Here is a 17,553-nt window from a genome sequence, read left to right on the forward strand (position 1 = left end):
GCTGAGTCTGGAGGATCGTTTGAGCCCAGGAGGCCAAAATGGTAGTGAACTATGATCAGACTACTGCACCCCAACCTGGATGAAAAAGTGAGACCTCATCTTTAAAATAATTTAAAATAGGCCAGGCACAGTGGCTCATGTCTCTAATTTCAGCACTTTGGGAAGCTTGAGGTGGGCAGATTACTTCAGCTCAGGAGTTTGAGACCAGCCTGGGCAACATGGTGAGATTCCGTGTATACTAAAATACAAAAAAAAAATAGCCAGGCATCGTGGCATGGGTCTGTGGTCCCAGCCATGGGATGCTGAGGTGGGAGGATCACTTGAGCCTGGGGTAGGGGCAGAGGTTGCAGTGAGTTAAGATAGCACCACTACCCTCCAGCCTGGGTGACAGAGCAAGATCTTGTCTCAAAAAAATACAATAAAATAAAGAACTCCTATAGCTCAACAATAAAAAAAAAACAACCAATTTTTAAATAATCAAAATATTTGAATAGCTATTTCTCCAAAGAAGATATGTATATGACCAACAAGCTCATGTAAAGATATTCAACATTGTTAGTCACTACTAACAATCAAAATGACAAATAAAACACTTACTTCTTAAGAGATTCGCCGGGCGCGGGTGGCTCAAGCCTGTAATCCCAGCACTTTGGGAGGCCGAGGCGGGCGGATCACGAGGTCAAGAGACCATCCTGGTCAACATGGTGAAACCCCATCTCTACTAAAAAATACAAAAAATTAGCTGGGCATGGCGGCGTGTACCTGTAATCCCAGCTACTCAGGAGACTGAGGCAGAATTGCCTGAACCCAGGAGGCAGAGGTTGCAGTGAGCCGAGATCACGCCATTGCACTCCAGCCTGGGTAACAAGAGCGAAACTCCGTCTCGGAAAAAAAAAAAAAAAAGAGAGATTCTACTCAAAACAAACAAACAAAAAAACACTTATTTCATACCCACTAGGTTGACTATATAAATTTTTTTAAAAAGTGCAGGCTGGGCATAGTGGCTCATGCCTGTAATCCCAGCACTTTGGGAGGCAGAGGCAGAGGTAGGTGGATCACTGGAGTTCACAAGTTCAAGACCAGCCTGGCCAACGTGACAAAACCCTGTCTCTACAAAAAATACAGAATTAGCCAGGCGTGGTGACATACACCTGTAATCCCAGCTACTCAGGAGGCTGAGAGGCACAAGAATCACTTGAACTGGGGAGGTGGAAATTGTAGTGAGCCAAGATTGTGCTACTGCATTCCAGCATGGGCAACAGAGTGAGATTTTGTCTCTAAACAAATAAACAAACAAACAAAAAGTCCTGACAAGTATGTGGAGAAATTGGAAATTTCATTCACTTCTGGTAGAATATAAAATGTCACAGCCACTTTAAAAAGTAATTTGGAATTTAAAAAGTAACCAGGAATTCCTCACCTAAGTATATACCCAAGGGAAATGAAAACATGTTCACATAAAAACCTGTACATGGGCCAGGCGCAGACATTCACACCTGTAATTTCAGCACTTTGGGAAGCCGACATGGGTGGATCATGGAGGTCAAGAGATCAAGACCATTTTAGCCAACATAGTGAAACTCCATCTCTACTAAAAATACAAAAAAATTAGCTGGGCATGGTGATGCACACCTGTAGTCCCAGCTACTCAAGAGGCTGAGGCAGGAGAATCGATTGAACCCCAGAGGCAGAGGTTGCAGTGAGCTGAGATTGCGTCACTGCATTCCAGCCTGGCGACAGAGAGACTCCGCCTCAAAAAAAGAAACATCAAAAAAACACTTGTACCTGAATGTCTACAGCAGTATTCATAATAGCCAAAAATATTAAAGCAACCCAAATGTCCTTCTACATGTGAATGGATAAACAAAATGTGATATATATACACGTGTATATATATACATATATGTATATACACATATATGTGTATATATATATGTATATATGCAATAAATATACACAATACTGGGCCACAAAAAGGAATGAAGTACCGATACATGCTACAACGCAGATAACCTTTGGAAACACTGTACTAAGCTTGAGGAGTCAAGCACAAAAGGTCACAAATTGTTATGATTCCACTTATAAGAAAGGTCCAGAATAAACAAATCCACAGAGACAGAGTCTCTATGTGGCTGCCAGAGTTAGGGGACATGAGGGACTGGGGAGTGATAATGGGTTCAGAGTTCTAGGATGATGAAAATGTTCTGGAATTAGACAGTTGTGATAGTTGTACAACCTTCTAATATACGAAAACCACTGAACTGCATACTTTCAAAGGGTTAAATTTATGGTATGTGAATTATTATCTCAAAAATAAATAGAAAAATCAAGGATAACCTTTTCTGCCTTCTAATTTTAATTTCATTACATACATATTTTGCTGACATAAAAGAAATAATGCTTTCTGAGGCAAAGGCTCAGCTTAATGCCTGTCTTAAAAAAACAAAAGAATGGAAACAAAATGGTCAAAAAGAAATAGTTAAAGATAAATTAAGGTACATTAAATCAATGGAACGTAACCAAAAAAAGAAAAAATAAATTAAAAAAAAATTTTTTCAGACGGGTTCTTGCTCTGTCACCCAGGCTAGAGTGCAGTGGCACAAACTTAGCTCACTGCAACCTCTGCCTCTTGGTCTCAAGCGATCCTCCCAGTTAAGCCTTCCAAGTAGCTGGGACTACTAGGGCACACCACCACCATGACACCTGGTTACTTTTTTTTTTTTTTTTTGGTAGAGGCTGGGTTCACCACATCACCCAAGCTGCTCTTGAACTCCTGGACTCAAGCAATCCACCTGCGTCAGCCTCCCAAAGTGCCAGGACTACAGGCAGTAAATCCCAGGTAAGCCACCTTGCCCAGCCCACTAAGAACTTTTTATGTCAAAAAAGTATATCCACAATATTCTGTTGCTCTTCTCCCAAAGAAGAAAAAAAAAAAAAAAAAATTAGACTGAAAACCAGTTCTAAGTTCTGGCCTCCAGACTGTAAGAAAATACATTTATTTTATTTAAACAACAACAAAGAGGATGGGCTCATGTCTGTAATCCAAATACTCTGGGATGCTGAGATGGGAAGACTGCTTGAGACCAGGAGTTCAAAACCAGCCAAAATAGTGAGACCCCATTTCTATAAAATAAAATAAATAAAACCCAACTCTTTAAAAACAGGAAAATTATGCCCACAGTAAGAGTCCATATTGATAAATACATATATATATATATATATATATACACATATATATAAACATTAAAATTCAAAAAATATTTACATAAAACTGTTAACAGAAATTATATCCTAGTAGTGGTATATTACAAGGGATATTTTTCTTCCTTTAGTTTAGGTGTATTTAGGGACAGTGGTATAAACACCCCAAACAAACAAGAAAATAAAGGGTGAATAATTTCAAAGAACAAAGACACTAAAATTTCAAACTTTATCACTAGCACTTTATTAACTCCAAGTTCCTGGAAATAAGCCAAAAGTCAACTAATTATAGAATTAAAATATAATCCTATGTATTCTTATTCTTGCTTTGGCAGAAATGTACAATACCTGACGGTGCTAAGAGTTAGGTTACTTTGACAAAATCAAAACAGTGGCTACAAAGGGCCAGTAAGGGAAAATTAAGGGACCAAGTCCCAGTTCTCAGGTCACAAAGCTGTTTAGATGAAACAATTTATTTCAGGATAGATTTGAAGATCAAGTATCTATTCTATAGAGTCTAAAAGTATTATTCAGGTATAAAAATACTGTAAGAAAACTTTACCACCAACACCAACAAACCACTAACCACAGGTTTATTCCCTAAAATATAGCCAAGCCAACAGAATATAAAATATCCTCCTATGAAAAGATGGAACTCTCAATTTTGAAATAAACTCCGCAGTTTTCCTTTTTTATGTTTTTAGAAAATGTGACTAAAGATCTACTTCATGCTAATAACTAGTTTCTAAGAAAAGCAACATGTAAAGGAAACACTAAAAATTATTTCAAAGACAAAAAAAGTTAAAATGATACTGCTAAGAGTAAAACCAAGGAAAAACTTGAAAATCAACGCTTTTCAAGTAATAATTTTAGAGATTTCTCATTGAGAAAGTTCAGTATCACCAAGATGCTTTAAAATATAAAAAGTTAAAATTAGATAAGGCTCTTTTTATTGGTTAATATGTTTAGGCACAATGGGTTATCACTACACATATTAGAATCACTCAAATAAAAAAGTGTTAACACTAAATGCTAGCAAAGGATGCAGAGAAACTGGATAACTCATACATCGTTGGTAGGAATATGAGGATGTAGTCATTCTAGAAAATAAATAGTTTAGCAGCTTCTCTAAAAACCAAAAATGTGGCCGGGCGTGGTGGCTCATGTCTGTAATCCAAGCACGTTGGAGGCCAAGGCAGGCAGATCACCTGAGGTCGGGAGTTCAAGACCAGCCTGACCAACATGGCAAAACCCCGTCCTTTTTTAAAAAAAAAAAAAAAAAAAAAAAAGGCACTTACCATATGATCCAAACATTTGGGCATTTATTCCCCCAAAATGAAAACTTTATATTCACATAAAAACATTTATATACTTGAATGTTTATAACAGCTTTATTTGTAACAGCCAAAAAACTGGAAACCACCCTTCTGGTATGTCCTTCAACAAGTAAATGGTTAAACAAATTGTGTGGCTCAGCCATACTATGGACTACTACTCAATAGTAAAAAGAAATGAACTACTAATGCATGCAACAATTTGGATGACTCTCAAAGGAATTATGGTAAAAGAAAAAAGCCAAAGTTACATTCTGTATGATTCCATTTATATAACATTCTCAAAATGGCAAAATTACAGAGATGCAGAACAGATTAGTGGTTGCCGGAAGGGTGCATGCAGCTATAAAGCAGTAACATAGGGAGCCTTGAGGTGATGGAGTAGTTCTGTATATAGAACTATAGACTGTTAAAGTGGCTAGACCGATCTACACATGATAAAATTGCATATAATTATACATACCCACAAATACATGTGGAAATGGTGAAATCTAAAAAAGTCTTATGGATTGTAACAATGACAATTTCCTGGTTCTTGACATTAAATTATACTTATATGAGATATTACCATTAGATTAAACTTGGTGAAGGGAACATTGGCTCTCTGTACTATTTTTCACAACTTCCTATGAATCTGTAATTACATCAAATAGAAAGCAAAAAAAAAAAAAAATAGCAGGGTTATGTATGAGGAGGTTAATATAATAACAAATGGAAAACGTTTAGCATAGTATTTGAAACATGGTAATAAAGACTTCCATTTTATTGAAACTTTTATTACATTAGATAATTTGGAAACACAGGTTTCTGCACTAAATATATAAAACTATTTCAGCAAAAAAAAAAAAAAAAAAAAAGCATGTCTTGAGCTAGAATTCCTCAATTTTTCTTTCTTTCTTTCTTTTTTTTTCTGAGACAGAGTCTCCGTCAACAGGCTGGAGTGCAGTGGTGCAATCTCAGCCTCCAGGGTTCAAGTGATTCCCTTGCCTCAATCTCCCGAGTAGGGGGGACTATAGGGGAGCACCACCACACCCAGTTAATTTTTTGTATTTTAGTAGAGATGGGGTTTCACCATGTTGGCCAGGATGGTCTTGATCGCCTGACCTCGTGATCCACCCACCTCAGCCTCCCAACGTCCTGGGATTACTGGTGTGAGCCACCGCGCCCGGCCAAATTCCTCAATTTAATTACCAAATATTATGAGAAATCTCTTGTGCACCTGGTAAGATTGTTTTCAGACAAAGTTGTCCAAGTGAATACGGAACCATCACACAACATAAATAGCTCAACATTCAGCTTTTTTCCCAAAAATTTTTAACTCAAATGTCTTTTACATCATCAAGTAACTTATCAGATGGAAATAAATGTATCATCTGCTGTGTGGTTCCAAATTAAGGAACAGTCTAGCTCAAACCCATCAACTTGAATATATATAATCTCTTACAAAAAAATAATTACATGTAATCTTAAGAATAGCGAAACAAACTTGAAGCCTTTTTGGCATTCCACAGGAGCTGAGTCCCTAACAAGTATTCTGGGGTGGAAAGAACATTCTACTGGCCATCCTCTGAATTTCTCATCAGAGTCTAGGCTGTACAGTCAGCTCTGGAGGAAACACAAAATACCAGGTGCTGGTAGCTGGTCTCGAATTAAAAAAAAAAAATCACCTTTGGCCTACAGTTCCTTCAAGATTACTCTATACCTATGTGTGTGTAAGTGATTAATACAGTCTCTAGTATCGTGGGTGTGAGCCTGAAATAGTTTCCACCACTAAATGTTCCTTTTAACAGAGTCAACAGAAGAGAGAATAGAAAGCTGTGTGAAATCATACAAAAGCTTGATTTTCTACTTTCCACAGAAAAAGTGACTTTAATTTTCTCAGCTTCAGCAGGTGTAAGAGTATCTAACCATTGCTACGATGTCTATGCCCTTCCTGTGATATTCACAACACAGGTTATTTGAGAACCAACAAGTAAGGACCATCTAACCAGTTCAGTACTGTATTACCAAGGGAGCCCTTAAATTCTGTTCCCATGGACCCTTCTATGCTTCTACACTATAATTTGTTGGCAGGAATTTCACAGAAGTTGAGATGTAAGGCCATCTGGCACACCAGGATCAGAATTTTTCTAATACACACCCCCGTCCCTGACTTAGAATTTTCCAGTATCCCTTTCCCATCCTATCTTTCCTGTAATGTACTAAGCCTTTTGTGTGACCACTGGGTAGACAGACTCCAAAAAGTCACTCTTTCTTTTTGCTTTTCAACAGTTAAAACTTCATGAGTATTTGAAAAAAAGAATCCACAAAGATGAAAGGGGGGAAAAAAAAGTCTAAACACTGAAATGCCAATGGTTAATGGTGACTGTTCACTGATGTCAGATTTTGGATAAAAGATGGAAATTGTGGAATGAAAGTTAAGTTAGTGGCCAGGCACGGTGGCTCATGTCTGTAATCCCAGCACTTTGGAAGGCTGAGACAGGCAGATCACTTGAAGTCAGGAGTCTGAGACCGTCCTGGCCAACATGGTAAAACCCCATCTCTACTAAAAATACAAAAATTAGTCTGTGTGGTGGTGGATACCTATAATCCCAGCTACTCAGGAGGCTGAGGCAGGAGAATCACTTGAACCCAGAGGGGTCGAAGTTGCAATGAGCCAAGATCACACCACTGCACTCCAGCATAGGCATCAGAGCAAGACTCTGCTGCAATCAATCAATCAATCAAAATAAAGGAAGTTAAGTTCATTGAACACAGTATACTAAATTTTGGAACATTCTTAAATATGAATTATACTGTTAGTGTACACTCTACACTACAAAAAACCTAATGTCTTTTTAAAAGCACATTTCAGTACCCAAATCAGTAAAATTCAATAACCTGAAGGTTCCAGTTCACTAAGAATAACTGTGGGCTATATTTGCAAATGGGTAGAACTTAAACATAGCACAAATCACTTGGAACAAGGCCTCTAAATTCTTTCAAATTCAATCTACTTGTATCTGTCTGATTACTTTGGAGCCCAGCAGTAACACCAATCCCATTGATGACATTGTGTAGAAATAAGCAGAGACAGGCCCGGCACAGTGGCTCACGCCTGTAATACCAGCACTTTGAGAGGCCGAGGCGGGCAGATCTGCTGAGGGCAGGAGTTCAAGACCAGCCTGACCAACATGAAGAAACCCCATCTCTACTAAAAATACAAAATCAGCCAGGCATGGTGGTGCATGTCTATAATCCCAACTACTCAGGAGCTGAGGCAGGAGAATCACTTGAACCTGAGAGGCAGAGGTTGTGGTAAGCTGAGACGCACTCCAGCCTGGGCAACAAGAGCAAAACTCCATCTCAAAACAAAAAAGAAAAAAAAAAGAGGCTGGGTGTGGTGGCTCACACCTATAATCCCAGCATTTTGGGAGGCTGAGGTGGGCGGATTGCCTGAGGTCAGGAGTTCGAAACCAGCCTGACCAACATGGAGAAAACCCGTCTCTACTAAAAATACAAAATTAGCCGGGCATGGTGGTGCATGCCTGTAATCCCAGCTACTCAGGAGGCTGAGGCAGGAGAATCACTTAAAACTGGGAGGCAGAGGTTGCAGTGAGCCATGATCACGCCATTGCACTCCAGCCTGGAAAACAGGAGTGAAACTCCGTCTCAAAAAAAAAAAGAAAGAAAGAAAAGAAAAGAAAAACAAGCAGAGATAAGCCATAATGCAGTGCTGAAGAAAGGCATGAACATCTTGGGCTTACTGTGAGATGGCGAACAATGGGCACCAGAGGATGGCACATACAGGAGGATGCTGCCCCACAGCAGTGAGCAGCACTACATCTCAGCCCTCCAAATCTCAGCTCCCCACTAGCATATTCACCTATATACATCTCCCTACTATCTTATTCCCCAAACCAACAGTACTTCTAGTCCTTATTTCCAAAAAAACAAACAAAATCAAAACAAAACAAACCCTCCAGTATTTCCCCAGTCACTCAGGTTCAAAGCTACAATGTGATTATTAAATCCATTTAAGGAATGAGTCCTCTCCATCCTTACCCTGCAATGCCTCTCACGTTCATTCTCTCTTCACATCCCCATTCCCACCAACCTAGTTAAAAAAACTATACTTTAAACCCAAGTTTCCCAACAAGGTCTTGATGTCCCCACAGCCAAATCTGTACTCCAAAACATTGTTTTGAACAAGTCATCCAAGCCTTAAAAAAGCATCTACAGATCTGGCAGTGCAGCCAACAGAAACCTATCCTCATGAGCTTGGACAAACACCAAGCACCTTCAACAAGAAGTTTCTGGACCCAGGGCTCAAGACCAAGTTCTGCAAGTTCCCTGTGTTTGCTACTTCTTGCCATCCCCTCTTTCTCCACAGTGATCAACAATTAAACGTTTCAAGAGAAAAGACTGTATGGTCTGTTTTCATGGACAAGCAGGAGCAGGTGGACAGCATCCTACACCATCGCTAGTCCTGGAGGGGAGCAAAGCCCAAGAAAGAGAATGAGTGGAAGCAACTTAACACATAAAAGACCAGGCCAGGCGCAGTGGCTCACGTCTGTAATCCTGGCACTCTGGGAAGCCGAGGCAGGCGGATCACTTGAGATCAGGAGTTCAAAACCGCCTGGTCAACAAGGTGAGACCCCATCTCTACGAAAAATTCAAATATTAGCTGGGCATGATGGCAGGCACCTGTAACCCCAGTTATTCAGGAGGCTAAGACAGGAGAATTGTTTGAACCCAGGAGGCAGAAGTTGTAGTGAGCCAAGATTGTGCTACCGTACTCCAGCCTGGGTGAGAGAACAAGACTCTGTCTCAAAAAAAAAAATAATAATAAATAATACACAAATACATAAAAATAAAAGGCCAGGCATGGTGACTCACACCTGTAATCCTGACATTTTGCAAGACCAGCATAGGAAGATCACTTGGGCCTAGGAGTTGTAGGCCTGAATGGGCAACATGGGAAGACCCTATCTTTACAAAAAATACAAAAATGAGCCAGGTGCAGTGGCACTTGCCTATAGTACCAGCTTCTAAAGAGGTTGAGGTGGGAAGATCACTTGAGCCCTGGAGGTCAAGGTGCTGTGACCCATGGCCATGCCGCTGCACTCCAGCCTGAGTGATGAAAAATACCCTGTTTCAAAAAAATTTTTTTAGTAAATGTAGGGCAGCACAGTGGCTCACACCTATAATCCCAACACTTTGGGATGCTGAGGCATGTGGATGGCAGAGGTTGCGGTGAGCTGAGATCACACCACTGCGCTCCAGCCTGGGCAACAGAGCGAGACCCTGTCTCAATAAAATTAAATTAAAATTTAAAAATAATAAAAAATAAAATAAATAATTTTTAAAGGCAAACAAAATCTCTGGGTCTACGGGTACACGAAGAAGTCTGAGATGGTAAGCCCAAGAGAGTTTTGTTTTGAAGAAGACTTTAGGATAAAGTCTAATATCTTACTCTACGTATTAAAGAAATGTCCATGTCATATGTTAAGAGGGAACACATAATAAAAAGAAAGTTAAACATAAGTGGGCTATATTAAGAGCATGAAGTGAGTACCTTTGGGAATTCAGAGGAGAAACCAAAAACATCAAGGACTTAGGCAATGCAAGAGGTCAGCATTCTGAATAAGTCAACCAGTTTGGTTGAAGCAGAAAAGACAAAAGACAGCTGCGAGAGACTCTATAGCTGTCCAATAGTTTTAATCCATTTTTCACATGCTTTCTGGTCTCCTCTCCCTATCTGCACAGTCAGTTCAGAGGCCAAGGACCACCACAATGCATTAACCTATTAGCTGACTATCAGTCACATCTTAAGAATTCAGAAAACAGGTTCGGGCGCTGTGGCTCACGCCTGTAATCCTAGCACTTTGGGAGACCAAGCTGGGTGGATCACCTGAGGTCAGGAGTTCAAGAGCAGCCTGGCCATCATGGTGAAACCCCATCTTTTAAAATAAATAAATAAAATTTAAAAAAAAAGAATTCAGAAAACAATGGTCGTAGTTTTAGTATATTTAATCTTAAAACAGCATAACATCAAGGTGTACTCTGAATTCAGACTTCCTTTAAATACCCCTATTAAAAACAGAAAAACTTCCTACTAAAGTTAAGAAATAAAGATACTGGCCAAGAATGGTGGCTCATTCCTGTAATCCCAGCACTCTGTGAGGCCAAGGTGGGAGGACTGCTTGAGGCCAGTTGAAGACCAGCCTGGGCGACAATACGGAGCCTCCATCACTACAAAAAGTAAAAATAAAAAAATTAGGTAGGCATGGTGACATGTGCCTGTAGTCCCAGCTACTTCAGGAAGCTGAGGCAGGAGGATCACTTGAGCCCAAGAGTTAGAGGATACAGTGAGCTATGATCATGTCACTGCTTTCCAGCCTAGGCCGCAGAGTGAGACCCTGTCTCAAAAAAAAAAGAAAAGAAAAAGAAGGAATCATAATTAATGAGGCCAGGTGCCGTGGCTCATGCCTGTAATCCCAGAACTTTGGGAGGCCAAGGCAGGCAGATCGCTTGAGGTCAGAAGTTCAAGACCAGCCTGATCAACATGGAGAAACCCAGTCTCTACTAAAAATATAAAATTAGCTGGGCGTGGTGGTGCACACCTGTAATCCCAGCTACTCAGGAGGCTAAGGCAGGAAAATCACTTGAAATGGGGAGGCAGAGGCTGCAGTGGGCCGAGATGGTGCCAATGCACTCCAGTCTGGGCAACAAGAACAAAACTCTGTCTCCAAAAAAAAAAAAAAGAAAAAAAGAAAGAAATCAGGATACATGAATCAAAGCAAGAATTTCTAAGCACCCAGACACTCTTAACACTCTTGGGAACTGTTTAATGTATTTTTTGAAACTAGGAGGTCTCAGAATTGAAAATTTTTTTTTTTTTTAATTAACTACTGACATCCTCTAAAGGAGGAAGCAAAAGAATGGAAAATCTGGTGAAGTGATAAGCAGTTTTTAAAGAGGTTTACAATCAGTTTTTAAACAATAATCCCTCTGGGAAATGAAAATTCCTCTCCTAATCCCTTTGAGGGCAATATATTTGAATCAGGAAGAACATCTTGCTTCTATCTAAGTACAAATATGAACCTTTTAGAGTATCTTCTGCATTAAATACCAAGCAGAGGAGAGGATAATTTCTAATTTATCAAAAAATAAGCATCTTGGACTTACTATCTTTTCTAGACACATGCAAAGAGGTAAAATGCAATTAAGGAACTTCAAGGTTTTAGTTGACAGCGATTTCTTAACTGGAACTTACTCCTGTGAAATGAAACTACCAGAACCCCTTAACATCAATTTGCTTGTCACTAAACCACAGGTTTACGCTTAGACTTGGAAATGCTAACAGGATGGAACCACAAGCCTTTAATAAAACAAAACGTGATGACCATGGAGAGCGCCCTTGAAGCTTAGTAGCAGAGGACTCAACCCTAAAAGGATTCCCTTTCTGGAATGTGAGGGCAGGTTTGACATGTACCACAGCACCAGTCCTAAAACGCTTGACTGCATTTTCCACAAAAGGTGGGAGTTGTAATAGTAGCATAGAGCAGACACCAGCCCACTGGAAGCAGATGGAACCCACCAACTCATTTTTCCCAGACCTTCAAAAAGGTACACAGAACTCACTCTCTCAGCCAAAGCAGGGCAGATCTGAATGAATAAATCCAGGAAAAGGTTCACATGGGATTACTAATTGGTAATTTCATTTGCATCCCAAAGCCCTCAATGTAAAAGAGAACCTGAAAAACGAAAAGCAATTTGAAAGCCAGTTCTCCCTACTCAAGCTAAACACACACACACACACACACCCCACTCCCCCAAAGCTTTGCAAAACAAGTAAGACTCAGTAACCTATTCCAGCACAGGGACTCTTCTGAAGGGAGATCTAGCTGGAAACATTCCCTGTTTGTGTACATAATTCACTAGGGGTCAGGTAAGATTCCATTTTGTAAGAGCTGAACTTTAAACAGAAAGTCACCAGTGGTGCAACATTCACTCATTAGCATAAATCTTTACCCCCAGAATGAAAAGCATTGGCTGCTGTGCCAGGATGACAACTTTACAGTGAGAAGCTGGAGCCGCGGACCATGAACTCCTGGAAAGTTCTATCAGAGCCTCAGAAGAAGAGCTCACCATCTTTACCAGCCTAAACTTAGCGGTCACCCATCTCAAGCCACCCTCTCGACAGACGGGACATCTGTAACATAGGAATTTAAAAAATAAATAAACATAAAAAGATGGGCCAAAGGGTCAAGAGCAGGCGATGCCTTACAGGGATGACACGATTGCTGTCTGGGACTGGGGGAGGGGGAGGAGCATTCTGGATGTTTCTATTCTTGGCAAGGAAAGCATCTCTGGGTCCTGCACCATCCAAAAACACTCGCACACCAATGTTCTCAGGGAATGAATGATATGCTCGTACTAAGCGGCCTCATCTTGAGTTGTGATGATGCGGACAAAGGTGTGGAGGGCTGGAGGGGTCGGCTGGAAGGGTAGGTGTGTTTCACTAAGGGGGATGGGAGGAGAGTGAATGGATAAAGGAGGGGCCTGGGGAAGGTGTGGACGATTAGAGGGAGGGGAGGAAGGTGTGGACGACTAGGGGAGGCAGGAGGGTGGAGGGTGTGGACAGCTAAGGAGGCTTGGGGAAAGGGGTGAACGGCTGGCGGCGGGGGATGGCCAGCAGCCCACCTTGCAGCAGCGGCGAGAGCAGGCGCTGTGGGGTGGCCGCTCCCAGACCCCCGCACCTCCCCTCTGTGGGCGTGTGCCCGGCTGCGCGTCCGTCCGCACCGCCAGGCCGCCGGGCCGCAGGGCCAGCACTCACCCCACGACTCCCTGGTTGTAGTTTCTCCGTTTCCACGGGGTCCCGCTGTACACGACCCCGCCGCCGTCAGCTCGGCCGCCCCCCGCGGCCCGCCCGCCACTGGGCTGCAGCAGGCTGTAGTTGAGTCCGTACGTGCTGGCCTTGTTGTCGCGCTTCCTCTTGTTGCTGCTGCCCGAGGCCGGGTCAGCAGGATCGGCAGCGGGGACGGCGACCGAGGAGTGCGGGGACGAGGCCGCCGAGGGGGACGAGGCCGCCGAGGAGCCCGCTCGGCGGGCCCAGGCCCCAGGCTGGTGGTGGTTGTTGTTGTTGTTGGTCGTCTCTAGGGGCAGGAAGTCCCGCTGCTCCGCGGGCAGCGCGTGGCCGCCCAGCAGGCGCTCCCCGGAGCGGTACATGCCGGCCGGGGCCGGGGCCGGGGCGGGGGCCGCGCCGCCGGGGCTGCCGGTGCTGCTGCCGCTCCCGCCGGTGGCCGTGCTGCTGCTGCTGCTGCTGCTGCCGCCGCCGCTCGCGCCGCCGCTGCTGTGACAGTGGTGGTTGAAGTAGAGGTTCCTCAGCCCCTGGGTCGTCTCCCAGATCTGCATCCACAGACTGTTGGACGGTCCGAGCTGCTCTGGCTGGAACCAGGCGATCCTCGGATCCATCAAACGGCGGCGGCCGCTGCCCCCGCCCCTCCCGGCCGCCCGCAGGGCCGCCGCCGCCGCCGCCGCCTCAGGCGCACGCCCGGCCTCGGCTGCTGCTGCTGCTGCCGCTGCCGCTGCCGCTGCTACTGCTCGGGGCCCGCCGCGGGCTGCGCGATCGCGCAGGGAGCCGGGCCGGCGCCGGCGGCGTCGCTCCCGCCCTCGGGGGCTCCGCGGGCCCTCCCCCCCTCCCTCCGCCCCTCCGCCGAGCCCCTGTCACTGGGGTCCCCGTGCAAATGGCGGCGGCGGCGGCGGCTTCACAGAAGGGAGAGCAGCGGCGGCGGCGGCGGCGGCGGCAGCGGCGGCGGCGGCAGCGGCTGCGGGACGCGCCTGCTCCGTAGCGTCCTCGCTCCTCCGGCCCCGGGGCGGGGCCTCTGCCGGCTCCGCCCCGCTCGCTCCGCCCCGCCCCCGCCCCGCCCTCCCGCGCTCGTCCCGCCCCCGCCGCGCCGCGCAGCAGCCCCGGAGGCCGCGCGGTGCGTCACAGAGGCCGCGGCGCGGCGCGGCGCGACGGGGGTACAACCGCCCGACCCAACCGTCCCTGCGCCGGCCGCGGAGGCGGCCCACGTACCTGGGCGTCTGGGAGCCTCTGACGTGCGCGCGGCTCCTCCGTCTCGGCTTCCCCAGCGCTGAGACTGCGCGAGACCGCACGGAGGTTGCCGCCCGCCCCGCAGTGAGCAGGTCGTGGGAGGTGCCGCCCCGCTCCTCGCCCCTCCCCTCCCTGCGGCCGCCCCACCCCGGCCCTCCCAGCCCTTCCGGACGTCTCGGCCTCTGCCTGCTTTCTAAAACACTTTCTTTTTAAAAAACAACCTAAAACACTTTTTATGGTGGGGTGGGGACACGCCCCCCGCCCGAGCGTGTTCCCCAGGATCCTGACGCGGGCTGCGCGAGACCCTGCGTCCCGCCCTGCTGCACCCCGGGCCGGGGTGGGGGAGCCGCAGGCTTCCGCGGGGGACCCCTCACCCCGGCCTGAAGGCACAGAAACCTTACCCCCATGCATAGCCCTGGGGGAGGCCACTAAGACTGAGAGTGTGAGCCACGGGCTGAAAGCCACAGCCACACACTCAACCCACTTTACACGAGCACACGCAAACACGTGTAGATGCACAGAGAAGCAGACACTCCTGCGCGGTGTGGCAAAGACGGTCTTCTGCCCTAACGTGCACCAACAATCTTAGCTTTCATGAGGTCAGCATTAAATTTTAAGAGAACCCCAAACCTTTCAATCCTAAAATGAAGATTATATTGTTAGCATCAGCAGACACTGTCCACTAGGTGGTTATTTGCGTATCTTTCCACTCTCTAGTTAAAAAGACAGGAAAAGGGGAATGTTAAGCATTTTATATCAAGAGACAAAAAGAGTAAGTGAACAGCTTCTTTGCCCTTTAAGGTTGGTCCAAAGTCCAGAACAAGTCCCTGATGCCTGATATTGGCCTTCTGTTTTGGGAGCTCAATATCCTGGAAAGTTTTTATGCCAAATAATGAAAAACTATTTACCAAAGAACTAAGTATCGCTCTACCTTTCTCCTTTTGAGACTAAATCTTGGTCTGTCATATGAAGTTCAGGGACTCGATCACAGCTCATTGCAGGCTCCGTGACTCGGGTTCAAGCGATCCTCTTGCCTCAGCCTCTGAGTAGCTTGGACCACAGGCGCGCGTCAATACGGCATAGAGAAGAAGTCTCTGCGTTGCGCAGGCTGGTCTGGAACTCCTGGATTTAAGCGATTCTCCCACTTCAGACTCCAAAACTGCTGGGATTGCAAGGGGTTGGCCACCACGCCTGTCCTTACCTTTTGTTGTTGTTGTTGTTAAAAGAATACATAGTATGACCATAAATATGGAAAACACACGAAGACCCTTCAGCTGCAAACAGCAGCTTCCTTGGTAGTATGTGAAGCCTGTTTCTTGTATTCGTTACTCTAAGGGACCTTGGAGGTAGGCCTTTCAGATGTATGTTCCTGTCTCTGACCTTGCACTACCCCAGTGTAGGCTCCAGAGAGGTATTGACGGTGCCTTTGGAAAGCTCCAGGACACTGTGGCCAGGGTTCACATTGGCCAAGTTATCATGTCCATTGGCACTAAGCTGCAGAACAAGGAGCATGTGATTGAGGACCCTGCACAGGGCCAAGTTCAAGTTCCTTGGCCTTCAGAAGATCCACATCTCAAAGAAGTGGGGCTTCACCAAGTTCAATGCCAATGAATTTAAAGACATGGTGGCTGAGAAGCGGCCCATCCCAGATGGCCGTGGGGTTAAGTACATCACCATTGTGGCCCTCTTCGAAAGTGGTGTGCCCTGTACTTTGAGGGTTTCTACTGTGCTGCCCTCTCTTAATACTCACTAATAAACCCTACTTCCTATCCACCAAAACAAACAAAAAAAATTCTTTACAATTTTGTTTCATTCTGTTTGATTTTTGCTGTTGCTTTACTATAAATCAGTATTAAAAGTTTTCTCTGGCCGGGTACAGTTGCTCACGCCTGTAATCCCAGCACTTCAGGAGGCCAAGGCAGGCAGATCACCTGAGGTCGGGTGTTCAAGACCAGCCTGTCCAACACGGAGAAACCCCATCTCTACTAAAACTACAAAATTAGTGGGGCATGGTGGCCCATGCCTGTAATCCCAGCTACTTGGGAGGCTGAGGCAGAAGAATTGCCTGAACCCAGGAGGCAGAGGTTGCATGAGCTGAGATCATGCCATTGCACTCCAGCCTGGGCAACTGGAGTGAAATTGTCTCAAAAAAAAAAAAAAAAGAAAGAAAAGGAAAAGAAAGAAAAAGAAGAATGTTTTCTCTGAATAAAATTTGCTATATACAAATTATTACATAGCTAGGAAAGTAAGTAGCAGTATTTTTTATGTTATTCACACTGACAAAAATAAAACATTGTATAGAAATAGATTTTGTCTGATAACTTCATACTTGTTTTAAAAATTCAATCTCAGTCAGGCACAGCGGCTCATGCCTATAATCCCAGCACTTTGACATGCCAAGGCAGGCAGATCACCTGAGGTCAGGAGTTCGAGACCAGCCTGATCAACATGGAGAAACCCTGTCTCTACTGAAAATACAAAATTAGCTGGGCATGGTGGTGGATGCCTGTAATCCCAGCTATTCGGGGCTGAGGCAGGAGAATCACTTGAATCTAGGACGCAGAAGTTGCAGTGAGCCAAGATAGCGCCATTGCACTCCAGACTGGGTGACAGAGCTAGACTCCATCTCAAAAAAAGTAAACAAATAGATGAAAATTAAAAACTAGGTGTGCTTGGAGGAGGGGTGCCTGCGGTCCCAACTACCCAGGAGGCTGAGGTGGGAGTATGGCTTTAGCCCAGGAGGTTAAGGCTACAAGCCATGTTTGTGCCACTGCGCTCAGCCTGAGCGAGATCCTGTCTCAAAAATAAAAATGACTGGGTGTAGTGGCTTACCCCTGTAATCCCGATACTTTGGAAGGCTGAGGAAGGAAGATTGGTTGAGCCCAGAAGTTCAAGACCAGCCTGGGCAAGATTCTGTCTCAAAAGAGAAGAAAACAA

General features: G+C 44.9%; 1 protein-coding gene and 1 pseudogene across 2 annotated transcripts in view; one reads left to right on the plus strand and one right to left on the minus strand.

The window, feature by feature from the left end:
• Positions 1-14,316, minus strand: part of TENT4B (terminal nucleotidyltransferase 4B) — a 71,079-nt gene extending 56,763 nt beyond the window's left edge. Inside the window, exon 1 of one of the 2 annotated variants that reach the window (XM_010347829.3) lies at positions 13,357-14,316. In XM_010347829.3, the coding sequence (XP_010346131.2) occupies positions 13,357-13,994 (638 nt within the window). In that variant the 5' untranslated portion in view covers positions 13,995-14,316. The remainder of the gene's footprint in view (positions 1-13,356) is intronic. The other variant, XM_003937258.4, reaches the window with a different exon arrangement.
• A 1,562-nt stretch (positions 14,317-15,878) lies between these two features.
• On the plus strand, positions 15,879-15,968 carry LOC120362221 (small nucleolar RNA SNORA70; annotated as a pseudogene).
• The last annotated feature ends 1,585 nt before the right edge of the window (positions 15,969-17,553 follow it).

This window comes from Saimiri boliviensis, chromosome 1 (genome assembly GCF_048565385.1).
Source record: "Saimiri boliviensis isolate mSaiBol1 chromosome 1, mSaiBol1.pri, whole genome shotgun sequence".
NCBI classification, from domain to species: domain Eukaryota; kingdom Metazoa; phylum Chordata; class Mammalia; order Primates; family Cebidae; genus Saimiri; species Saimiri boliviensis.